At 49.5% G+C, this 24,672-nt stretch overlaps 3 protein-coding genes across 13 annotated transcripts in view; 1 reads left to right on the plus strand and 2 right to left on the minus strand.

The window, feature by feature from the left end:
- nf2b (NF2, moesin-ezrin-radixin like (MERLIN) tumor suppressor b) overlaps positions 1-13,198 on the minus strand; it is a 14,407-nt gene extending 1,209 nt beyond the window's left edge. Inside the window, exons 1-17 of one of the 7 annotated variants that reach the window (XR_009785168.1) lie at positions 12,902-13,196; positions 12,643-12,757; positions 8,718-8,843; positions 8,517-8,639; positions 8,355-8,438; positions 8,203-8,271; positions 7,341-7,423; positions 5,215-5,290; positions 4,988-5,125; positions 4,449-4,523; positions 4,278-4,391; positions 4,080-4,202; positions 3,622-3,839; positions 3,449-3,551; positions 2,064-2,221; positions 1,745-1,961; positions 1,336-1,473 (exon numbers count right to left, since the gene is read on the minus strand). Coding sequence is in view for 4 of the 7 variants with exons in the window: in XM_061751843.1 (XP_061607827.1) it covers positions 1,745-1,961; positions 2,064-2,221; positions 3,449-3,551; positions 3,622-3,839; positions 4,080-4,202; positions 4,278-4,523; positions 4,988-5,125; positions 5,215-5,290; positions 7,341-7,423; positions 8,203-8,271; positions 8,355-8,438; positions 8,517-8,639; positions 8,718-8,843; positions 12,643-12,732 (1,854 nt within the window). In the remaining 3 variants the exon portion in view is untranslated. Of the gene's footprint in view, positions 1-1,335; positions 1,474-1,744; positions 1,962-2,063; positions 2,222-3,448; positions 3,840-4,079; positions 4,203-4,277; positions 4,524-4,987; positions 5,126-5,214; positions 5,291-7,340; positions 7,424-8,202; positions 8,272-8,354; positions 8,439-8,516; positions 8,640-8,717; positions 8,844-12,642; positions 12,758-12,837 lie in introns of those variants that run through there. The other 6 variants (XR_009785167.1, XR_009785166.1, XM_061751844.1 and 3 more) reach the window with 6 other exon arrangements.
- Positions 13,199-14,664: 1,466 nt separating this feature from the next.
- On the minus strand, positions 14,665-20,419 carry LOC133466943 (methyltransferase-like protein 27). Of its 5 annotated transcripts, XM_061751189.1 has the most exons (8): positions 19,671-20,419; positions 18,585-19,059; positions 18,239-18,382; positions 17,835-17,969; positions 16,794-16,925; positions 16,574-16,709; positions 15,116-15,208; positions 14,665-15,032 (listed from the first exon to the last, which is right to left on the minus strand). In XM_061751189.1, the coding sequence occupies exons 2-8, from the start codon at positions 18,636-18,638 to the stop codon at positions 14,830-14,832; spliced, it is 897 nt and encodes a 298-aa protein (XP_061607173.1). In that variant the 5' UTR covers positions 18,639-19,059; positions 19,671-20,419; the 3' UTR covers positions 14,665-14,829. The 5 variants fall into 5 exon arrangements, with proteins under 5 accessions (XP_061607173.1, XP_061607178.1, XP_061607174.1 ...); XM_061751194.1 differs by having other exon boundaries at positions 17,835-18,382; positions 18,900-19,059; XM_061751190.1 differs by lacking the exon at positions 17,835-17,969.
- On the plus strand, positions 20,414-23,541 carry mettl27 (methyltransferase like 27). Its single transcript, XM_061751195.1, has 6 exons — positions 20,414-20,551; positions 20,642-20,777; positions 22,556-22,687; positions 22,784-22,919; positions 23,016-23,108; positions 23,188-23,541. The coding sequence occupies exons 2-6, from the start codon at positions 20,655-20,657 to the stop codon at positions 23,388-23,390; spliced, it is 687 nt and encodes a 228-aa protein (XP_061607179.1). The 5' UTR covers positions 20,414-20,551; positions 20,642-20,654; the 3' UTR covers positions 23,391-23,541.
- The last annotated feature ends 1,131 nt before the right edge of the window (positions 23,542-24,672 follow it).

The raw sequence follows: 24,672 nt of genomic DNA on the forward strand, positions 1-24,672 counted from the left end.
CTTTCAATTCCGCCGCGTGACCTCGCGAGTGTGCACGGCTCACACTAACAACACGGCCAAGAACAGATGAAGACGAAGGAACTAGTACAAGATACAAGCTCACAAAAAAATGGCATGTGTTTTTCGAGAAGGAAAGCAGTCCTCTATATTTTTATTAAACATTGTAATAGCATAATTAAATAGAATTTGGGAAAAGTTTAACCGTCTTGATTTAATGCTGCAATGCAATTAATTCATTGTTCTGCTCCTGGTGTGCCCACCTTGACCACCGGGGGCAGTACAAAACAGTCAAGCGGACAAACAAAGAAGACTTTCACTCGACGACTGTAACAACTACTCAATTCACCGCGTGTGCGCTGCGGGGGCGTCAGCGCGTTTCGACGGCCAGCTACTCTGCAGCTCAAAAAGCTCCTCCAATGGGGGCGGGGCTAGCGGAGTGATTTCTGAGTGCTATTTTGGTGGACGTGTACAGACACTTTCCAAAAAATTGGAATATCATGGAAAGTCCATTCAAAATGATCAACTGTCATAGATTATAGATTCAGGGCCCACAATTCCAACAATTTCATGTATTTCCTTGTTTGTTTTTACATAATTTGGGCTTCCGGCTCATAAAACCCAGGAAATCAGGAATTGAAAAAATGTGAATACTGTGAAGAAATCAGCCCAAATTTTGCAGGCCATACATGTTTGAAACGGAGTGTCACACACTGACCCTCTACCAGACTCAAAGCACCTGCACAGGGTTCGCCAGATGTCAGGAAATTGGTTAGTTTGGTTCAATTGTCTCAGTTGGGTTCAATAGGGCAGGGAGACTGCAGACTTGACCGTCACCGATAGCCTCACCATAGGATGGGTAAGCTCGAAGGCCATATTATGTAAAGATAAACAAATAAATACTTGAAATTGTTGAAATTGAAATAAAAAAGTATGAAAGTATGAAAGTTTTTGAATGGAATTATGGAAATACATTTTTCCATGATATGACATTTTTGGGTGAAGGGTCTGTGCTGTCAACGGCAAGGGGGAACTGGAGGAAGGCATAATAATTGCGGTGCCCCACTATCCCGTACTTTGGGTCAATAGAAAACTAATAAACATGTAGCGACGTCTCTGCGAGAAGCTTTCAAACTCCCTTTCTAAGCTCGCCGCTCAGCCTGAAATACGCTTCCAAGTGCTCTTCCTGGGACGAGAAAGGTCACGAGCACGGGATATTCCCAGCCCCCGCCCCTTATTTTTATCTGTTATTTTTTTTGCTGCTGCTGCATCACCTCCTCCTCCTCCTTAAAATAAGCAAAGTCAGGGCTTTCTTTGCGAGCAATGACAAATACATACGGCAGAGTTGCGGTCCACTCAACGGGGAAAGCCTCCCGACTTCCTTGGAGGACGCGTGCGTCACCACTTCCAAATACGGGATGGCCGTACCTCCGTTGCCGCCGTCGTCGTTGCTCTCTGACGCGGGGGCCTTTCACACTGAGCGAGTGCAGTGTGAAAAGGCCTTAACAACTCCACATCGATGCTATTCGCTAGCCCGTCTATGGTGTTTCCCATTACGTGTTAGCATTCAGCTGGCCGCTATTACGGTAAGTCAGCCTGTAAACTTCTACTGGGAGTGGCATTTTTGGGGTGGTTGAAGAATTATTTTTACAAAATAAACAGGTTCTAATACATCTGTTTACGGGATGGGATGAAACTTTTCAACTTGAACAGTGATGATGACGACGTGTGCCGTTTGGGTCCTTACGTTGCTGTGAGGGATGTAAAGCGGTTCTGGGGTGTAAGTTCTGGCGTCGTGGAGCGCGTACATGCCGGCCGCCTGCTGATGAGGAAGGTGAGAAAGATGAGGATGAGGATGAGGATGAGGCTGCTGCTGCTGCTCCTCCAGCTTCAGAGACTCGATCTCAGACTTGAGCTCCTTCAGTTGGTCCTGAAGATGTTTGCTCTTCTCCATGTACTCCAGCCTATGGGGCGCAAACATGCACACAACACGCACGCACACACACACAGAGTTACACACGCACAGTGACAAAGACCCAAGAAGAAGAGCTGCGCGTATGCGTGACCTCTCGCGCTCGATCTCCATGGACAGCCTCTTCATGTCCGAGTCTTTAAAGTCGAGACGCGATGACGTTGTTTCATAGGCCGCGCCGGCTCCCGGAGGAGCGGCGGGCGCGGAGGCGGACGCCGGAACGGGAGGAGGAGCCGAATAAGCTGCTATCAGCTGAACGCAAGCAAAAGACAAAGACTTTTGAAACACACGTAAGTATTGGGACACCTTCCTCTCCGAGCTGTTGCAACAGCTGAACACTGCTCCGTTAGTTTAGCTGCGAAATCACCTTTATTCAAATGTATTTTATAAGCCTTTCCTAATGATTTTATATTCCTTCTTTCCTTCATAAAAGAATTGCTTAATTAAATGAAATGGCTCACAGTTTGGGCATCTATGGCCCGCAACGGGTGACCCGAATCAGGACAAAATGGACGGATGTGCTTTTTCCACCTTCTTACCTGCATGCGAGCTGGCCATTTGTCCTTCTTTGCAGGCCCTCAAACATCAACATGTGGGCATGGATTAAAATGTAGAGATTTTTTAACCTACCTACCCATCTATCTTACGCCGGCAACATAGAGTGACCGGCAGAAGGATCAAATGTGTATTCATCTGTTGTCATTTCAATTTGTCAGACTGTGAGAGGGGATGATCCTTCCTTCAGTGTATGCCGCGGTTTTCCAGTGATTCGGTTTTGGACTATTTTCGTGGGTTTGAAAAGGTTCTGTGCCAAACTCACATAGCAGCATATTGTGCACATGCGCGGGCGGCGTCGCTAAATTCTTTTCCCGTCTGGCTTGCGAACGTGTCGTCACACCGTACGGCATCACGGCCGCCGCGACTCACGGGGTTGCTTTTGTTTGAATTTGTGTTAGCTTCGGGTTTTGTCAGTATGTTCTGCATGTTCAGCGTGACAGACGTTGCCATGTTTCGGGGTGCGGCGCTTGCTGGACGCTTCACTGCACTTTCAAAGATTTACCAATAGAGGGTTCGATAAGACGAACGAGCTCGTAGGGACCGTGACGGACATTGGCTTAAACGTGTGCATTACATTTTCATCAAGCCATTTCATTCATTCCACTTTGCTTTCTACATGTTCAACTATAGTTCTTCTCCATAAAATGTCGTTTATTTTGGGTGTCTGGAACTAATTCCTTGTGTGGAGGAAATACTGCTTAGTTTTGGTTTTAGTCAGACGTTTTTGGAAGGGATTCATCAGGATAACCGAGGTTCCGCTGTAGGTACTCGTCGGGACATTTTTGTTTGGCGGGGTGCCGTGTAAAATGTGGGCGTAGCCTTCATGAAGTTTCAATCAACCTGTGATTGGCTGATTCACAAATTGACTGAGGGCTTAAGAAAGACGGGCGTCCCGATAATACTTTTGTGTCACGCGCGTACCGGATAGGTGGTCTTGGTGATCTCCAGGAGTTTCTGCTTGGCCCTCCTCTCGGCATCCTTGGCCTCGGTCAGGTCCTGCTTCAGGTGGTCCGCTTCCTTCAGTCTGGAAGCACAAGTTGCTTGAGGAGGAGGAAGAGGAGGAGGAAGGTGAAGGCGCAGCCACGTGGCGGGACCTTCTTTCGGACTGCTCCACCAGCTTGACGGCGAGCTGCTCAGCCTCTCTCATCTTCTGCTCCATGAGCCTCTTCTCCTCTTTGGTCTTCATGGCGTTGACCTCTAACCTCTGGCGTTCCTGCTCGGCCTCGGCCGCCTTGTGAGCCAGCAGCTTGGCCTCTTCCTCCGCGATCTGAGCCTTCTCCGCCAGGAGGTCTGCCGTCTCCTCCGAGCGTAGCTGAAGGACCACCCGCCGCGTCATTGACTCACTTTTGTTTGCATTTTACGACGCGGGCGGCAGACTCCAGGCCAGATTTGGCCGCCGCATCAGGGAAGCAAATCAAGTCGACTTCATGTTTCGAGCTCAATGGATTTGTTGCTTTCATTCATCAAAATTGCATTATCAATTAGTTCATTGTGAAATCTCAAGCCAAAATTTGGAAACGCTCTTCAAGTAGCGACACGGCCAGCAGCTCACCAGCGCCTCGTTGGCGAGGCGCGCCTCATCCTGCAGCTGGAAAAGTCTTCGCTCCATCTCCTCTTTGGCTCGCTCTGCCTCCTCCCGCATCTGCTTCTCGCGCGCCAGGATCTGCCGCTCCATCTGGAGGAAGAGCACCGGCGTCCGTCAGCACGGCGAGCGTGTTCAGCGCGTGGCCGCGTTTTGCAGGCGCCGCACCTTCTTACGGGCCTTCTCCTCTTTGGCCTGGGCCTTCATCTGCTGCACCTCGATGGAGTCCACCTTCCTCCGCCGCATGAACAGATCGTGGTTGCCGATGCACAGCTGCAAGATCTGAAGACCCACCGCGGCGTCAACGAGCGCGCTAACGGCTAACGCCGCTCGACTCACCAGCTTGTTGACGCGCAGCTGAGACGAGTAGAACTTGAAGACGTCTTTCTTCTTGTCCAGAGGCTTGATGGTGAACTGCAACAGGAAAGGTCATCACCATTACAGGAAGAAGACAAAGGACAAGGAGATATGCAAGTAAGTGTATTGCTGCCGCATCAGGAAAAAAAAAACCAAAAAACTTCGGTATCACATTTTGACACATTTCACGTTTTAACGTTTCCGCATTCAGCTCAACAAAATGGAGCTATTTCTGCCGGTTCGGGGCAAAACAAACACTTGACCTTTTTTTCTTCAGTATTATACAACACGTATCATGTTCAAACTTGAAATGTATCGTGTTTAAACTGAAACTGTATCATGTTGTCTATTATAATGTGATACTGAACTTGTTTTTCTGGTGTGGCAGCAATATGCTTCCGTAAGGAGGAGGAGAAGATGAAGTAGAAGAAGGACAAGATGAAGAAGACAGACGAGGGACAAAGAAGCCAAGGAGAAGGAGAAGAAGATGGAGTGGCAGACGTGTCGTCTATGGTCCTCGCCTCTTTCTCGCTGTACGAGATGTTGCGAATGCCGCTCCAGGGGAAAGACTTGTTGGGGGTGAGCTTGCTGTTGGGGCTGTAGATGTGAAGACCCTGCGCGTCCACGCCCAGCAGCAAGTCTGTGTCTCGCTTGTTTTGCTGTCGCCGCATCCGGAAAACACTTCAAGTTACGAGCAGCAACAAGACAAATAGCCGTCGTGGCCGTCGTGGTGTTCACCGGCACTCACGGTGATGTCGAAGTAGCTGACGCCGTACATCTCCAGGTCCTGAGCTATCTTCAGATACTCCATCTCTGCTTCATCCCTGCGAGGACCATACGACGACGATCACCACTTTGATCGCGACGACGAACACGACCACGATCACGACGACGCTGCGGGCGACGCTCGCGACGACGATTACGCCGACGTTCATGACGACACTCAGGGCGACGATCACGGCGACGCTCGTGACGACGATCACGGCGGCGCTCACGACGACGATCAGCCGGGCTGGCTTATCTAGTGTTAATACCTATGCCCGGGAAGCCCAATAGAAGACTTGGGGTGAGGTCATGTGACTGAACTGGGAGGCAGACGCTCTAACCAGTCGTCCACCGTGCCGCTGATAAATAAGCAATGATTGATAAATAAACGCAGCCGGTGACATTTAACGTCCAGCGTTCAAGGAGTACGAAACAGCCTACGGTGACAAAGGAAAACTTCAGCGAATGGATAGGATTCACCAAAATGGCCTATTTTGAAATGGACTGATTTTCATGTATGTTGTAATGCCTAGATCAGACTACAGGATTTTAGCCCCGATATTGACCCGATTCGCTAGCTTTCCCAGATCGGGCCCGACATATTCTGTCGGGAACGACAAAACTTGTTGTAGTGTGACATAATCCACGACCAACGATTTGGCCCGACGATAGCCCTACGACGGCAAAAGTCTAGCATATTTGATTTTTGGGGATATCTTCCTTGTAGTGTGACATATCAACGACAACTCTCTGACAACGCGCCTTGACGTCGACCAATAGGATTGCGTATTGTGATGGGCACTCCGCCGTTGTCAACATACTTGGGCGCCGTTGTTGACATTTATTCACGCGCACGGACCAGTTTACCGAAGCTTGAGAGCACGACTGGACAGAACGCCGGCTTGTTTACATACAAACGTTAGTGCTAGCACAAGCTTGCTAGGCTACATAACATTATGTTGCCGTATGACAAGTACGTGAATATACCTAAAGCTCTACTTGAATGGCCAGCCCACTCCCGAGCATCGTTGATGACACCGCACTTTTCCTTGTTCTCCCCACACACACATGGGTGCAATCCATAGCTGTTATTGTCGCCATGGTAACACGTGTATCCGGTCGCGTTGACCAGTGACACGTTTTCTGGTTCCGCGTCTCCGACAGTGTTTGATTTGACAAGATAAAACCCACCGTCGCGTCGTGTTGCCACCATCTGACGGAGACACGGCAACATTTGATGGCAGTAGTCGAACAGAGTGCTTTTGCGAAAGACCAAATTTGTCTTAACGGAGTGAAAGTATCGATTCTTTCTCAAATACTCAAGTAAAAGTAAAAAGTATGTTGCATTCAAACTAGTCTGACAAGCAGAATTTGACTTGAATAAATGTCGCTCGTTACGACCCACTTCTGCTTACGGATATTGAAAAACAATCAAATGATTTTGAAAACAAAATATGGTGGAATTAGCCTTGTGAAACATACTTTCCTACATGTTTGATGACCCTGTAGTATACACAATAAGTTTGACTTTTTGAATTGAACTTCGGAAATAGCGAGAGTAACTTTCCGAGCACATTTCGAGTGACCGAGGAGTTGCAATCCTTCACTTATTCCTTTCCCCTGATCACGACAAAGACTTTTGGGGATCGAGGGCCACTATGTAAAATGTGAATGTCGTGATTCAGGAGTCACGACGGAATAAATGATTGCAAATGCAGTCGCTGTGTTCCTAAAACCTATTCGCTCATTCTTTACTCCCCGATCACGACGAAGAATTTTTGGGGGGGAGAACCATTTTCCAGGTCCACAATCCAACCGGATGCAGCATTTTGACCGAATATGTTTGCTCCTGCAATTTCTTGCCACACACCTGTACAGGCATTGCTTATCTTGATCACAATCCTTAACACGTTTGCACATAGCCTCGGTCAGCCGCCGACATTGTTCCCAGTCCACATTTTGCGTACATGGAGCACATGCAGTGATGACTGAAGATGGCGCCAGAAAGCTGCCCGCTAAGAGGGAATTTTGGTTTGTGTTTTTAATCAAATACGAAAGTCTTTTATCAGTCCTGAAAAGCTCACGCACACACCGGCGCGTAGGCCTTACCTGGCGATGCCCCTGTGCTCGGCGTACCAGGCTGTGATCTTCTCCTCCCACATGTCAGCTGTCATCTGGTACTGCATCAGCACCTGACATCAAAACAGCAAGAGTTTTACAATCAAAGCAAAGACAATTACACTCATCGGACTTGCTCCGGCAGCCCATCAAGAGAAGACCTTGTTTTGACCCCACAATATTTCTTGATCTCAAATGACATTTGAAACCCGTGCCAGATGCGCGTCATGCACGGTCACAGTTGGGCGCGAGCGCTGTCACTATTGAATATTTTCAGAATCACTTATTCCACGGATTCATCAAAAAATCGGATAAAACTATTTTAAATTCAAGCTGATCGCAAAATCTTTTCTTCCTGTTCATTAACCGACTATTGTTGCGTATTTGTTTGAATCAACGCCAATTAGCAATATGACACGAGAGGGACTGACGTACACGCCGACATTTTCAAATCGAAACTGAGAGCTACTTGTTGGCTACTGATTGAACTTGTTGAACTACTTGGAGCTAAACTTCTGAGGCGGCTTAATGTTCTGTTCAACTACACGTTCGTCATACCACGGCTGCAAATAGCCATTATTTTCGTTATAGAGGGTTAGTAAGGGGGGAAATACACGCACACACACACACACACACACAAAAGCGGATGTCTGCTTTCATGCGGGACGACAGAAATCATCGAAGAATTACGTTGAGAGGCCGAAATCAGAGGATTTGGACAATTCTAAGCTAAACAATGAATCCATTGTAAAAAGAGTTGCCGATTCATTTGATAATCGATTCATCGAATACTTGTTGCGCCTTCCTCCGGTGCACTGCAACATCACGACGACAGTCATCGTGCGTCACTTACCGTTTTAGGCAGAAGTTCATCCTGCGCCAGGAAGCCCGGCTTGTGGAAGTTGGGGTCATAGTCGCCGTACTGACCCGAGGAAAGAACAGGAAGAAAGTTCTTGTCACGTATGTTAACGGGGGGACGTCAGGTCGTGACTTTGCCGCTCTTACTTTGGCTTGGACAGCGTACGAGGCCAGAAGAACAGAAGCTTCTGGAGAGCAGAAAATCTCCTCATCCAAGATCTGTTTTTTCACCTAAAGCAAAAGAATGAAAGGAGGTCAGCACTATGCAAACCAAAACAGCCTCCATAGGAACTAATTCAACCAAATCACCTGTAAGAAGAAGAGGTGCTGTGTGATCTCTTGAACAAGTTCATCTTCTACTTTCTCTGGGAAGAATTTGGCCAAGAAGTGAAATGTGATTGGCGAGTCTTTAGGAACCTCCTGGTCCAGGACCTGAGGGGGGGAAATGTATTTGAAATTGAAGCACAAAGAGCCACGAGCATCGAGTCCTGTTCATTCTTTTGTACTCACTCGTTTGTCGGGTTTAAGCCAAGCGTACGTGTCCTTGACCGTGTAGCGCAGGCCAAAGAACCAGGTCTCCCTCAAGCCCACAGTGCGACACACCAGGTCAAACAAGTCTTTGCCTTTCCACTTGACCTGAATGACAAAAAGACCACGGCGACAAAGTTTGGAGCACAACTTGCTGCAAACAATAAGGTAGCAACGTGACAAGATTTCCTCAAAATGACAGTCTGTCAAAATGCTGTCAAAAGTCCGGTGGGAACGCCCACGGCAGCCTGAGTCCAACGCAGCAACAATTTGGGAAATCGGAAGATGGCTTCCGGAGAAATTCCGGTTTTTGTGTGATATTGCCTAGAAAAAAAACTAATCTGTTCCAAAATGCCTTGAAACTCCAGTAAAACAGGAGAACTTTATTTATTTCTCAACGTATCTCGTCAACCTTTCGTTTGGTTTGCTATTCAGGGAAGCGGTTCTCCCATCGGCTGACAAGTTTCAGTTCAAAATATCCACCAATCAGCTTGCACACGCCGAAATCCCAAGGGAGGGCTTCTCCGCGTGGACGCGTCAAGATGAGCGTGATGTTTCAAATGCTGTGACTTCCCCCAAAAACTTACAGAGCACAAATGAAGAGCAATAGAATAGGTCGTGTACATCTGACAACCATGCTTCATTTATTTGTTAGGGAGAATTTCAGAGGCCTTGGCAATGCTAAGCGGGCGTTTTGTTTTTAGAAAATTCCACAAAGATGGCGGCCACGAAATCTCCTATGTGGGGTCCTTTGACGTTAAGCTGACGAGGAGGAAATGGCTCATTCAAAATATTCTTCTGTGTCTTTTGCATGAAGAATTGTGCACAGCAGCACGACAGAAATGCGAAGACATTTCAAAGGTCACCATGATTTGAGCACAAGAGCTTTGAATCAGACCGAGGGGAATAAATGCTCTTGTGCAGATGAATGTAGCGGCGGCGATGATATGAAGAGCACATAAAGCTGATATGCTCGTCATCTCTGTTCAAAACAACAAGTTTTAAAGTCCCTCTAAGGTGAAAATAAATGTTGACAGAAGTGTTGTTAAGAAGGCGGCACGGTGGGCCATCGGCCGGAGCGTCTGCCTCACAGTTCTGAGGACCGGGGTTCAATCCTCGGGCCCCGCCCGCGTGGAGTTTGCATGTTCTCCCCGGGCCTGCGTGGCTTTTCTCCGGGCACTCCGCTTTCCTCCCACATCCCAAAAACATGCATGCTAGGTTCATTGACAACGCTAAATTGCCCGTAGGTGTGAATGTGAGTGCGGATGCTTGTTTGTTTGTATGTGGCCTGCGATTGGCTGGCAACCGGTCCAGGGTGTGCCCCGCCTCCTCCCCGATGATTCCTGGGATAGGCGATCCGCGTGAGGAGAAGCGGCTCGGAAAATGAATGGATGGATGTTGTTAAGAATGTTGAACGATTGAAAAAACTACTACTAATAATAAAGTAAGTAAATAAAATGATGCTTCCGAATGGCACGGGCGTGTATGCTTAATGCACTGAAAGCACCCGCACAACTTGCAAAGGTTGGAATTGCAAATCCAATTCCACCGCTACCACCGGGAAAAGGGATGCTTGTTCGTCTTGCATCTTTTTGAAGGCCGCACATAGCTCCGTGTTTGAGTTGCAGAAGTACTTCCGCTTAAAGCCTCCGCTGGCCGGAGTACCGCATATCCTCCCGCAGAGGTCGGCAACTAGCGGCCCGTGGGCCATAATTTGCCAAGGCACGATAATGAGCCGGGCTGCTGAAGCGCAATTGCGGCGGAAAAGAAGAGGCCGCTACGGCGCTCGCTTCACATACTTGTTACAGTATTTAAGCGCCCGATTGGCCGCGTAATCCATGTGAAGTGACGACGTCAGAAGAAATACACTGATTGGCTGACTTGCCCATGTGACTGAAACGCGGAAGTAATGCTACGCCGGGTGTACCTCTTTACGTCAATTCGCCCAATCAAAAAAATAGGAGTGACGACCAATGGGAATCGCAGGACACATCCTCGTCACTTGGAACACACCTCGCCTGCCCGAGCCTCGCTTTGCAATCGATCCGGCGAGACGCGTGACGAGAGCAAGCGAGGCTGTGCGGACGTACGTTAAGAAACCTCACTCGTCAATCCTTAAAGAGGGCGCCGGAAGCCCAGGCCGCCGGCTCAGCGGTCGGCGCACTCGACTTCCCCGGTGCGGCTGGACGCCGCGGAGGACCTCCGCTCCGCGCAACCCGCGTCCTGGCTGCAACCTCGCTGCAGATGAGACAAGTTGTCTTAGCGTTTAGAAACGCAGGTCGGATGAACGGTTACTTTTCTTTTCACTCGTTTGTACTTCCAACAAACATCAAAATGTTCCTCAATTTCACACGTTCATAGGATTTCGACACGATTGACAGCTATATCGATGTGATGAACTATTGTTATTCCTGTTTTCTGCGAAGTTTGATGCAAATCGGAGCATTAAAAGATTCTATAAAAAAAAAATAATAATCTATGTTCAAACTAAAATAAAGAAACCCCGAGAGAAAAAGATTTCCTTTATCCGACTCACGTTTCATGTTACTCTTACTCCTCTCTGGCCACAGTTGCCACCTTTCTCACCTCAAACCTTCGCCATTTACAGATCATCAGATGGTTGGGATACTACACTGGCCATGCGTCACACACTGACTACACTCGGCAAAAGAACCTACCTCGAAGTAACGTTATGGTTGTGTGCTGTACTTGTATTAAACACAGCCACACATTCAACACTACTCTCAATGAACAGAAATGCTCCGCAGGGCTAACCTTATGCTAATAAGGTAGACGACCGTTAATCTCGCTGATTTGCGCTATGTTAATTTCACCTGGGTCTCTCTCCAGCAGAGAGAAATGTCCGTGTCACAACGAACAAAAGGCGCTCGCTCGCCCGCCCGCCTTGCATTTCACTAGGAAATGCTTCCACACTTTGACCCTTTTCTGTCTTTTTTTTCTCCTCGCAAACTGCGATGCGACACATCTTAATTCGAGCCTCGCATTAGTTTGTCAGGAACGAGCAAGAGAAAGTTAGGCGGACGTTTGATGTTCGCCAAACATTCAGTTCTCACACTCGTACTCAGCCTCATGACTACAATTTCCACTATATCACGTGCAGTATGTGGAGGCCAATTCCATTTGCTGCTGGATTTCTTGTCACTACAAATGTATATGCACTAACAGCAACAACTGCGCTTGATTCTATATTTGGCTTACCAACTTTGCGAGGGACACATCCCAGGAATGAGAATTAATAAGCAGCCTGTCGAAAATTCATTTATTTTAAACGAATAAGTTCATTCAATTACATTTTTCTACATGATATAATAGTATAAATGAGGGAAAACTATTGTTTTTGTAGGAAAGTAGAAAGCGGGGTTTGCCTGAAGAAAAGGACATTTTGGCCTGCAAATGGAAAAAAAATGTGGCTTGAGGCCTAACTTAGTCGCCGACCCCGGTCTTACTCGGTCGTCACGGGGCTTTTCTACAGCGCGACAACGAGGCACTCTCAAGCGGCCACGCCAGCCCGAAGCCCAGATCCACACGCCGGCTGTAAACGTCGGACTTTTTTGTTTTTGTTTTCCTTGCGCTACCACCTTTTTTTCTGGGTAAAGTGCGACAATGAGGCGCCGTACAGCGGCCACGCCAGTGGGCTATCCAAAGGGAAGATGTTCGCGTTTCTGCAGCGTAGGCGTAGCTATCTAGCTAACTGCGACGTCAGATGCCGAAGTGCGTCATGGGGCGCTGTTTTAGCCACGCCCTGAAAGGGTGAAAAACAGTTTAACGCAACTGGGTCCTACATAGTTGTCGGTCTTTGCACGTTTTAAAGCAATTCTCTTCCAAAATGTCAAATGTGTTGAAGAAAAAACCCTGACTTCTCTTAACAGGCCATGTAAAGTCGTACCTCACAGCTAAACTCCATCTCAGCATCCATGGTGGTGACTTTGACCTTGAAGGTCTTTGGTTGTTTCTTTTTTAAGCCTAAAATGGACATTTTGCTGCGATGCTGCCAGGCAAACCTGCGGGGAAGCAAAGACCATTTTCAGCCTTTTCACGCACCAACACCACAAAGCATAAGTCTTACAAGTCAAATAAGTACAGTCAAATACAAATGATCGTTCCAGAACTCGGTCAAACGCCTTAAATGATGACCAGGCCATTACCAGGGAGAACTCTTCAACGTTTGTGTCGGTCAACGAGGTTCAGGAGACTTTTGTTTGTTTGGCGGCTCGATGCTAAGCCGAGCTTCAACTATCGCACGAAAACACACCAACAAGTCCGCAACTTTTCGCAAGACTCCATGACTAATCCGAAACGTAAGGCGACTTCTCGTCTGGTTGAGGTTTTGCCAGAAAAGTGGCTTAACTGCTCGTTAGCATGTAGCTAAAGTTGAGGACAAGCAACAAGATTGTTTTGGCTCAGCGAGAGATGTGCCCCCTACAGGCCGCAGCGTCAACAGCAGGCAGTATCGCACAGCTTCAATAACGCGCATGCGCTTGAAACGGATCACGTCATGGGTACGTTCAGCCAGTGATTGATTGATTGATTGATTCATTCATTCATTCATTCTGCTTCTCTCCTCACGCGGGTCGCGGGCGTGCTGGCGCCTATCCCGGCTATCTCCGGGCGAAAGGCGGGGTAACACCCTGAACCGGTCGCCGGTCAATCGCAGGGCACATAGAAACAAACAACCGTACGCACTCCCATTCACAGCTACGGGCAATTTAGAGCCTGTCATGGGTCCATCTCAAAGTCAATCATTGCTGCTCAAAACGTTGAACGCGACCCGGAAGCTGTTGTCGAGGCCCCTCGGCGCCGCCACGGGCTAGCTTCAACCGATGGGGACGTTTGTAATGGGCGTGCTCCAGCTGGATCGCGGAAAGAGCATCCATCTATTGTCACAACACCGCTTACCCTGCTTCGGGTCACAGAGCACTGGAGCCTATCCCGGCTGACTTACTTCGGGCAAAAGGCGGACTACACCCTGAACTGGTCGCCGGTCAGTCGCAGGACAACCATTCACACCGTCCGAGTGGGAACTGAAGCCACGCTGCCCGCATCAGTGACGTCAACAGATCAGACCTTCAAATTCAATAGTTTGGGTGCGTCTCATTTCTAGCTCCTCCCACCAGAAATGGAGGACAGGACGGGTTTGTGTAATCCCACTTACTATATAAAGCATCAAGTGGACCGTTACCGTGATAGTAATAATTTAGCCACGCAGACTGTTCATCAGAATCAGAATCAGAATCAGAATCATCTTTATTTGCCAAGTATGTCCAAAACACACAAGGAATTTGTCTCCGGTAGTTGGAGCCGCTCTAGTACAACAGACAGTCAATTGAATTGAATTGTGACGCACGTCAGTGACGTGACGTCAAATTATGAGCAGTCTCCGTGAAAGATCGTCTCCCGAACATTCCTACCTCCTCCATCCGTCCATCCATTTTGTGAGCCGCTTCCCCTCACCAGGGTCGCGGGAGCGCTGGGGCCCATCCCAGCTATCATCGGGCAGGAGGCGGGCGAGGTATCACCCTCAACCGGTTGCCAGCCAATCGCAGCCATTCGCGCTCACGTTCACACCTCCGGGCAATTTAGAGTCTCCAATGAATGCATGTTTTGGGGCAATTAGCGAATCGCTCCGCAGGCCAACTCGGACATTGCGTCGGGAATGAGCCTGGATGCGAAAAGCCCCCCAAAGTGCGCGCGATTGATAACCTGGGTCCTCATGTACAAAGACTTGCGTGGATTTCCTCCTAAAACATGGCGTACGCTCAAATCCAGAAAACGTCGTACGCACAAAAATATACACATGTATGAAACTCTCTGTACTCACGAATCATAAAAATAGGAGGTATGAAGACATGGCAGCGTTTTCCGCAAATGACAGCGGGTGTATGTCAGTCAAAATGCGGGACAACTTGAATGGGTTGGACTGACATTTATTCACGCGCTGCATCACAGTCACAGTTTCTTCAAGAGATGCGCTAATCAGACACGTACGGTGGAGGTGTACGACATACGGACATACAAGTTGGCCTTCTGTCCTATGTGTGTATACATCGACATCGTACTGTTCCACCGCCGTGTCTTAGAGCTTTTCAAAGAGATACACACATCCGGGGATGTATCCCCTCTCGTGGTCGGTCACCCCTCGCTGCCACTCGGTCACGTGGATCACGTCGACGCGGCGCCACAGTCCCTCGTCCTCCATTTGCTTCATCTCGCCCTCCAAGGCCGCCTTGTAGTCGAGGTTTTCGCTGTCACACTTGGCGGTCATGCAGACGAGGCCTCCTGTGCGGTCGCAAGTCCGGCTGAGACGTGAACCCGACAGCCCGTAGCGTGAAACGCGACAAAGGCGTGAAAGGTACTCTCACCCTGCTTGGCGGCCCGGCACAGCTCCCGGATCACGCACACCGAAATGTGACTTGAACTCAGCGCGCCGACGATAATCACGACTTCAAATTCACCTGCAGGGGGAAACGATCACAAATGAATGACTTCATGAGGAAACTTGCTCCGGTTTCTCCGTCCCCGTTCATGACAGGTAGGGATGGGCGAGTACCGATACTGACCCTTAATTCACTTTATCGCGTACTCGTGAAGGCTGCCGATATACCGGCCGCCGAGACTAGGAGCCCTTTTGTGGCCTTTCCGCCAACAGGAAGGAAATGACGTGCATGGCTGACCCAACACTCGAAGAAATAACCTCTAGAATAATTTACCCAATAAATTTAGGGGGACACTTTTAACTGGCTAAATGTAAACCACAAATTCTGGGTGCAGAATACCTCAATTCAATACTGACAAAACTCGGATGACGTTTACCACACATTTCGAGCACAGCGCCTGAGTCGAGGCGGGGGCGAGTATACTTTGCCCTCCTCAGCGTCTGTGTTCTCGCCTCGCGCATTTATTTCACCGACGTTTTGGCAGGACCGCGTCTCTCAAAGCAAGTGTAGCGCCGCTTGACTTATAGAAAGACTCGAGCGGCGGGGGGCCAGCCGGTGAGATGCCTGCACAGACATTTCCGAGAAATTGTTGTTTTCCATAAAATTTTAGGAAGCGAAGTGCACATATAGCCCGCTAACCTCACCCGACACGTTCTAATACAAGCAGGAACAAATCTAAGTCACGATCAACGTTTCGCTAAGCTTGTTTGTTTTGCCAAAGAGTGCATTGTTCTTGTGCTGTTTCGCTAGCTAGCAACCAATCAGAGAGCTCATTTGTCACCGATGGGCGGCGCCATTTTGAAGCCGAAGCGATTCCAACTACTACGCTCGTTACGAGAACGATTTCATCGTCCTAATTTGTTATTTGTCTCTCGTCACCACCTGAGCCTTAACAAAAACACTCAACAACCCGGAGTGTGCCATGAGTGCTCTATATTTTCTGTCTACAATTCAACCAGAGAGGAATATAAACTCATTTGTACTCGTCTGCAAGCTAGAAGTGAACGCACCTGAGACACATGCTAATTGTTGCACAGCTCGCTGCTTGTTATCTGCGCGGAATAAATGGAGAGTTCCCAAATAAAGCACTTGGCAGACGCGGGAAAATAGAGGAATACTAACTAGCTCTGCTTTCACATCTCGCTGTCAACAATTAGGAATCGTATAAACATTACTTTGAGGAACCGAAAAGAAGACGTGCGTCTCGCGATAAGAGGCGGCTTGATTTGTCACTCCGACTTGCGCTTGACTGGAAAACCGATGAGCGAGCAACAACAGGCGCTCAGCAACCCTTTACCGAGTGTCTTTTCGCTTGAAGTTGAAGTTGAACTGTGCTTCTTGTCACATCGTTGCACGTCGACTCCTTTTCCCGAACGTGCGTACCTGACGGGACGGGAAGCGGCTGGTCTCCGAGCACGGCCGCCTTGAGCTCCCGGTACAGCCCGCTGCGTCGGGCGCTCCGCAGCATCCCCTCGCTGCAGTCCACGCCCACGAAGTGCCGGAATCCCTCCCGCTCCATCTGCGCCACACGAGCGCTCGCCGTTTAGTCCGCACACCAACGAGCGAGCGTCACCTTCATTCCGACGAACATGCTGGCGCCCACCATCTTGGCCACCTTGCCCGTGCCGCAGGCCACGTCCAACACCGGCGCCGCCGCTCGGCGCTCGCCGCTGAAGTGGGCGGAGACTCCTTCCGCTGCCAGAGCGGGCGCGCGGTACTCAATAAGCTCCACATCCTGTGGAATGGACGCCGCAAAACGCCGATTAGTGAAGCGCGGTGCCGTGCAGGACAAAGCCCCAAAAAACCGGAGGAACTGACACCCGCCATCAAGAGGTTTGGTTTTTTTTTTATTAAAGTTGCTTTCAGTCTCAACGGCGACTGTCCCACAAACGTCGAGCCCGAAACACTTGCATTCACATTTCACACTCTTAAACGTGCAACATTAAAGATAAAACACTTGATCTGATGATTGAATTCAAAAAAGTGTACGTCTCCTTCACGACCTGTCCAAATATCCCCCGTTAAGCAGTAACTTGTGTTTGCTTTTTAACAGAGCAAAAACATACACATGGTGCCAAGACTCTCTAGAAGTCCTGCTAACAACCCCGGCTAAAGGTGGCCCTCCCCAATATACATCCATCCATCCATCCATCCATTTTCTGGGCCGCTTCTCCTCACTCGGAGCCCATCCCAGCTATCTTCGGGCAGGAGGCGGGGCTGAACCCCCTGAACCGGTCGCCAGCCAATCGCAGGGCACATACAAACAAACAAGCATTCGCGCTCACGTTCACACCTCCGGGCAATGGAGAGTCTCCAATGAATGCATGTCTTTGGGATGCGCGAGGAAACCGGAGTGCCCGGAGAAAAGGCACGCAGAACATGCAAACTCCACACAGGCGGGGCCGGGGATTGAACCCAGGTCCTCACAACTGTGAGGCAGACGCTCTGACCGGTCGTCCGCCGTGCCGCCCCAACATAGATACACCGGGGGGGGGGGAAATCTAAGGAAAAAGTCTGCACCTCCCCATGAAGGCGCTGCACAGGGGCCCAGAATATTTGTCTACGTGTACAAGGGTGCGTCGCCGATGTACAAGATGGCGTGAACTTGACTTTTTCAGTGGCGTGTGATGCCGCTTTTGATGACCTGCTCGTAGAATTCGGCCCATCGGTTGTAGAACTGGATCATGTCCGTCGGGGTGCTGGGGTCGCCCAGGGACAGGATGGCCTCTTTCGCCATTTCAAACGTGCGCTTTTCCGCGGACATGATGCGCGTGCTTGCCTGTCGAGCGGACGAGAACGACCGACATCAACTTGAAGACGCATGCGATAATCAAAGTACACGCGACACGCAGCTGTCGTGTAGCAATGTTCCGATTAACCCTCTTCCGAAGTCTTGAAACAGATTCCAGATGTGACGCGTCGCTGCAGACAAAACACAAAAAGTGCAACGCCAACAACAACAACATCCGCCGGCGAAGCAATATATCTAATCTATAATATAGCACGGTTGCTTTGACAAAGTCGTCGATAAAACCTTTTGTCGTTTACCTTGGCGAGTAAAACAGAGCGACGTCCAAATTCTCCTCGGTAGCTGGCGTGGAAATGCAGCACAAGTTGGAACCGGCGCAGATTAGGGTGCGGTTCAACTTCTAGCGCGCCCAAATAGCTAGAGGTTTTGTCGTGCCTGCCGGACTGGACGTGGAAGGAGTCGAACGAGGCTTCAATTCAAAGTCGAAAACAACAACAACAACCCAAACTTCACGTCTCTCATTCACACATTAACAAACAAGTCCAAATGGATTGATTGACCTGAAAAAACATGACCCTATTTATTATTGATTAGTGTCACATATCGCAATCGTTCAAAGATGCATGGAATGTTTCTGCTTGTCACCTCCGGAATGTCCAACTTTTTGTTTCCAACCTGTCCTGTTGCGGAAGGTTGCATCTGTCGGCCTTTGTGCTGGAACACTTTTGCTGTGCAACGGGACTTTGAAATACTCCCACTGCTTATTTTTTATGAGATATATATATATATATATATATATATGTTTTTATTATTCTGACGTTGATTGAAACTGCAGCCGGACAAAAAAGGGTTTTAGAGTCACAGACAGAGGGATAGAGTGAACGAATATCTTAAGCATGTGTGCTTAAACAAACACGTACACGCACGCACGCAGGCATGCACAGGTGAGGTGGAGCTTACCTGCAACGTCGACCTCACCCTGGACTGGTAGCCTGCAGCCAATCAGCGGAGTCTTCCGTGAAGCTGGCATGTTAACGGTTGGAGAACACACGCTTCTCGCATCCCTACACCCAGCAGCCTCACGCAGACTTTGGCATTTGGCCAGTTCAGAAGAAGGACTCTTGACAGATCCAGAGGGAAAAAAACAAAAACAAGTACACATCAAACATTGTGAGGGGCGTGGCTTTGGTCAGAGAAGCTAGGATGGGGGGCAGGGCAGTGAAGTCAGGCTAAATTCAAATCTTGCAAGCACTTTGAAAAGTACAAACTTGACCTTGAAATATCCATCCATCCATTCTCTGTCGCGCTTCTCCTCACGCGGGTCGCGGGCATGCTGGGGCCCATCCCAGCTATCATCGGGCAGGAGGCGGGCGGGGTACACCCTCAACCGGTTGCCAGCCAATCGCAGGGCACACATAGACAAACGAGCATTTGCAGACACATTCGCACCTCCGGGCAATTTAGAGTCGTCAATGAACCTAGCTTGCATGTTTTGGGGATGTGGGAGGAAAGCGGAGTGCCCGGAGAAAAGCCACGCAGGCGCGGGGGAGAACACGCAAGCTCCACACAGGCGGGGCCGGGGATCGAACCCGGGTCCTCCGTGCTAACCAGTTATACAGCGTGGTGCCAAATGCTTATCCTCTTCCTAAAAGATTCACTTTCAGTTTTGTGTCTTGTTTGCGCAATGGAGAGTATCGCAATCTCCATTTCCCTCGGTTTGCAAATACTCACTGAACCGTGGAGAGCCGACTGTCCACTTCCTCATGGGAGAATTCTCATCAAGATGTTCGTGAAGATGTGCGAGGAGGCCACCTGCGTCCCCCCTCAGCCCACTTTACATTTCTGGCCTCTTCAAAAGCTTTCTTATCCCTTCTCACGACTTTGAGCGAATGCCAGTTGAAGAAGCGGGAGCAGCAGGTGGCATTGCCAGGGACTGTTCAATTTGACCGCAAAGTCATTCGTGAATGGATGCCCAGAATTCCTCGGAGCAACAGGGCGAGCGACATTTTTCTGTGGGATGGGCTCGCCTTTGTTTTTCCGCCGTTAATGCTAGCGGTGAAACTTAACTCTGTCATATGTCTGCGTTTTGAATTCCCACTGTGTCAACGACTTGGCGTGAAAGCCTACATTTTGCTACACGCTATATTCCGATCTCTCTCTTTTCTTCTCTCACACGCACTTACAACAAATGCGATGTTTTGGTCGGGGTAACAAATCGTGACGACTCGTACCTTTGCCTCTCTTTGCCAAGATTCCTTTTTTCTCTTCCTTCTTGTAATAAAAACCCACAAAGTGCCTGAAAAAGATTGGAGAATCCTCCAATCATTAGTTTCCCGCACACATTCGTGTGTGAATGAGAGGCATGAAGTTTGTGTACTTTTTGAGTTGTGGTTTTCGGAACTTCACTTGCATGATTTGACGGCACAGCGCTGACACATTCAATATGGCGGACACGCTGACGTCTCCGGCAACGGGCGAATCTACTTGAGGTTTGTGGTCTACGGGCAAGCGGCGGAAGTCAAACCGTCTGTGGCCGTTGTACTGTCAGAACCTGTACCGGAGTGAAGTGACTACACCGGACGTTTGACTTTCTCCTTCACTTTCTTCTCAAGGTAAACGGCAACACAGCAATGTACATTGGCATGGGCAAGCATGAACGAGTGTTGGCTTGGAACATCTTCGCTAAGTTGTCTGCTCGACAGGCGCGCGCTCACGATGTCGTCCGCGGAGGCGCGCACGCTCGAAATGGCCAAAGACGTCATCCAGTCCGTGCACGTTCACAGCTCCGTGGCGGACCAGATCCACTTCTACGACCGATGGGCCCAAACCTACGAGCAGGTCATCGACACCCGCAACCGCAACCGCAACCGCAACCGTACAATCCCATTACGAACGCAAGCGATGTTGAAGACTTATTTTAAACGCTGTTCCTGGAGAGCCTGCTCGGAAATGTGTCAGCAGGGCAAATTCAAATGCGCGTCCAGCCAGCCATCTTGTGTTCCGCCTCTCCTCACGCGGGTCTATCCCGGCTATCTTCGGGCGGGAGGCGGGGCTGAACACCCTGAACCGGTCGCCAGCCAATCGCAGGCCACATACAAACAAACAAACAAACAAACAAACAAACAAACAACCAACCATTCGCACTCACATTCACGCCTACGGGCAATTTGGAGTCTTCAATCAACCTAGCACGCATGTTTTGGGGATGTGGGAGGAAACCGCACAGTGCCCGGAGAAACGCCACGCAGGCACGGGGAGAACGTGCGAACTCCACGCAACCTCAGAACTGTGAGGCAGATTGTGCCAACCAGTCGTCCGCCGTGCCGCCTAATTCAAATGTCATGTCATATATTTGAAAAGATTCAATCATTGAATTTTGTTCACGACATACTCGAGGGGCAGGCAAAAAGGATAAGGGGGCATCACACGATAGCGGCCATTGCTGCACGATACACACAGACGAACAGCTAAAACCCGAATCAAAACTCAACACCATCCATCCATTTTCTGAGCCGCTTCTCCTCACTCGGGTCGCGGGCATGCTGGAGCCTATCCCAGCTGTCATCAGGCAGGAGGCGGGGTACACCCTGAACCGGTTGCCAGCCAATCGCAGGGCACATCGAAACAAACAACCATTCGCACTCACAGTCATGCCTACGGGCAATTTAGAGTCTCCAATGAATGCATGTTTTTGGGATGTGGGAGGAAACCCACGCAGGCACGGGGAGAACATGCAAACTCCACACAGGCGGGGACAGGGATTGAACCCCGCACCTCAGAACTGTGAGGCTGACGCTCTAACCAGTCGGCCACCGTGCCGCCAAAACTCAACTCGTCAAACTTAAATATAACTTCAAGCAGGCACTCACGTTATATATATATGGTATATATTAATACATCACGTGGCATCTTTCATTGCTTTCGACCAGTGGTGTCAAACTCCTTTTCGTTCGCAGGCGACATTTACCCCAATTGGATCTCAATATTTATATTTAATAACCCACAATATTTGGGGTTTAAAGATCCATAAATAACAACTATTACAAATGTTCCCCATTGTTTTGGTGCAAATGATTTTGAATTTATTCATTATTATCTCGTTGCAAATTTTGTTGCAAATCATATGAGCAGTTTGAAATGTTTAACCAAGAATGATTTCAACAGTATTATGAATCAGTGAGCATGCAAAATCTCTTCTGAAGTGAAGCTTTTGACTGAAATTTGGTCCTATTCAATGTCTTAGAACATTTGTACAGGAGCTATTTCTTTTCACAGCGTAAACATGGCACCCCATTTTTATGGTCGTGTGCTCCTGAAACTTGGCATTGTTCGGCCTTCACAAGCGCACGAGTCATTGACGTGTTGTCAGTGCACCCTCCAGTGGACAAAATGAGCAACAACAGTTACTTGTATTGAAAAATAGCAGCGAATGTGTTCTCCATTGGACCCCCCGACGGGCCGTTTCCGGCCCGCAGGCCGCAGGGTTGACACCGCTGGTTTTCGAGGGTTCCTATATGAATTGTCACCCTTTTTACCGCGCGTGTCAATTCCTCATTTTTGGGCTCGCTCCGACAGAGCCGTTGACTAATCGGCATTTTGCTGCGTCCGTTCCACAGGATGTGGAACTTATTGAGTACCGCGCGCCCGCTCTGGCAGCGGACCGAGTCTCCGCCCACTTCAGCGGCGAGCGCCGAGCGTCGGCGCCGGTGTTGGACGTGGCCTGTGGCACGGGCCTGGTGGCCAAGACGGTGGGTGCGAGCATTTCCGTAAATCAATCTATCGGAATGAAGGTGACGCTCGCTCGTTGGTGTGCGGACTAAACGGCGAGCGCTCGTGTGGCGCAGATGGAGCGGGAGGGATTCCGGCACTTCGTGGGCGTGGACTGCAGCGAGGGGATGCTGCGGAGCGCCCGACGCAGCGGGCTGTACCGGGAGCTCAAGACGGCCGTGCTCGGAGACCAGCCGCTTCCCGTGCCGTCAGGTACTGTAATCCGTCCGTCCGTCCGTCCGTCCGTCCGTCCCTCCCTCCCTGACCGTCCTTGGGATGTCATTAATTTGTGAGGGTCTCTCTCTGCAGGTGAATTTAAAGTAGTGATGACTGTTGGGGCCCTGAGCGCAAGTCACATTCCAGCGAAGGCCATCCGGGAGCTGTGCCGGGCAGCCGAGCAGGGTGAGGTCGCTTTGGTCGCTTTGGTCGCTTTGGTCGCTTTGGACGCTTTCGCATCTCGACCTGACTTGCGACCGCACAGGAGGCCTCGTCTGCATGACCGCCAGGAGTAACCGTGACAACCTCGACTACAAGGCGGCCTTGGAGGGCGAGATGAAGCAAATGGAGGACGAGGGACTGTGGCGCCGCGTCGACGTGACCCACGTGACCGAGTGGGAGCGAGGGGTGACCGACCACGAGAGGGGATACATCCCCGGATGCGTGTATCTCTTTCAGAAGCTCTAAAGCACGACAGCGCACGACACTACGGTGGAGGTGGACGTACGGGGACAGGCTGCAGCTAAAACTGGAGAGCACTACGCAGTACCGTGCTACTTGTCTGCATGTGTGTGTCTGTTTAAGTCGTCGTGACTAAAGGTCATTTCTACGAATTGGACTTTTCCCGCGTTTTATGATGATTATTCACGCCCTTGACTGACGTCCATTCGATTGCCTTCCCCTCTTTCTTCTCGATCTCCACGTGCGGTTGAGTGACCCGCGGCAATGTCTGCTTTCATGCCATCCCATGCCATCAAAAGCAAGGCATTTCTTGTCTCCTGTTTTTGCATAACAGCTCAAAATGAGTGTGTGGCATTGTTAACGTTGACATCACGGACCGGACCGTGCGTTGCCCACTTCGTGGGCAGGAGCCACCCACTCAACGCAGCTGAGCGGCAACGTGACATTTCCGGGTTTAAAGCCGCCGAGCCATATAAATACACTTCCGACAATATTAGGACGTATGATGTCACTGTAATGCCATGTTATGAAATGGCAAAGCTCGCAGTCATTGTCGCCGTTCGCTACGAGCGGGCCAACAATCGACGCTCGGCCGCCGCAAGCCACGCGATGCCGCGATATCGCCAAGCAGCGATCAGAGCGAAGCTGCTTTCATCATTGAATTGAAAAGCATAACAGCGATCCAATCAGAGCACAGTTCATTTGCATGTCGAATATGAATGAGAAATGCGACCGTCTCCAATGGCAGCCGGAAAAGAGCGACGAGGGTGGCTTGGAAAAGGGAATCGGGGGAATTTTCTACTCAAATGATCTCACAAACCCGATAAAAGGAAAGAAATATGATGGTATGGGACCTCGTAGAAACCTTTTTGATATATACATATTAGATATATCAGAGGCCCAAAGTTCTACGTTTTGTGACATTTTTGTTTGCGGGCTTTTTCCAATCTATTAATATTGAATAATTATGATCCTGAACTCCATATTCATTCAGTGGCCACCATATGAGGTACGTTTGTTTGGATCTGATACAAACGATGTCTTTACGAAATGAATATGCATCATTGAGATGTTTTTTGTCCTCTTCTGTCGATAAACGAGGTGGTCCAAACATCAGGAACCTCTCTCGGCGTGATACGCTGCAAAAACGACAAGCGCGTATTTCCCAAACGATGGGCGACGGCAGGGCAGCCTGGCGTGCTAGTGGTTCGCACGTCTGCCTTACAGTTGTGACTTCCTGGGTTTGAATCTCTACTTTCCCGAAACGCCCACACATTCCAAAAACACG

This window comes from Phyllopteryx taeniolatus, chromosome 17 (genome assembly GCF_024500385.1).
Source record: "Phyllopteryx taeniolatus isolate TA_2022b chromosome 17, UOR_Ptae_1.2, whole genome shotgun sequence".
In the NCBI taxonomy this organism is placed as follows: domain Eukaryota; kingdom Metazoa; phylum Chordata; class Actinopteri; order Syngnathiformes; family Syngnathidae; genus Phyllopteryx; species Phyllopteryx taeniolatus.

Coding starts and splice junctions, on each gene's coding strand:
- LOC133466943 (XM_061751189.1), bottom strand. CDS start 18,638: ATGCAACCTTCCGCAACAGGACAGGTTGGAAACAAAAAGTTGGACATT. Junction 18,383..18,584: donor AAAAGTTGGACATTCCGGAG/GTGACAAGCAGA, acceptor TTCCACGTCCAG/TCCGGCAGGCACGACAAAAC. Junction 17,970..18,238: donor GCTCTGTTTTACTCGCCAAG/GTAAACGACAAA, acceptor TCCGCTCGACAG/GCAAGCACGCGCATCATGTC.
- mettl27 (XM_061751195.1), top strand. CDS start 20,655: ATGTCGTCCGCGGAGGCGCGCACGCTCGAAATGGCCAAAGACGTCATC. Junction 22,920..23,015: donor GCCGCTTCCCGTGCCGTCAG/GTACTGTAATCC, acceptor CTCTCTCTGCAG/GTGAATTTAAAGTAGTGATG. Junction 23,109..23,187: donor GTGCCGGGCAGCCGAGCAGG/GTGAGGTCGCTT, acceptor GCGACCGCACAG/GAGGCCTCGTCTGCATGACC.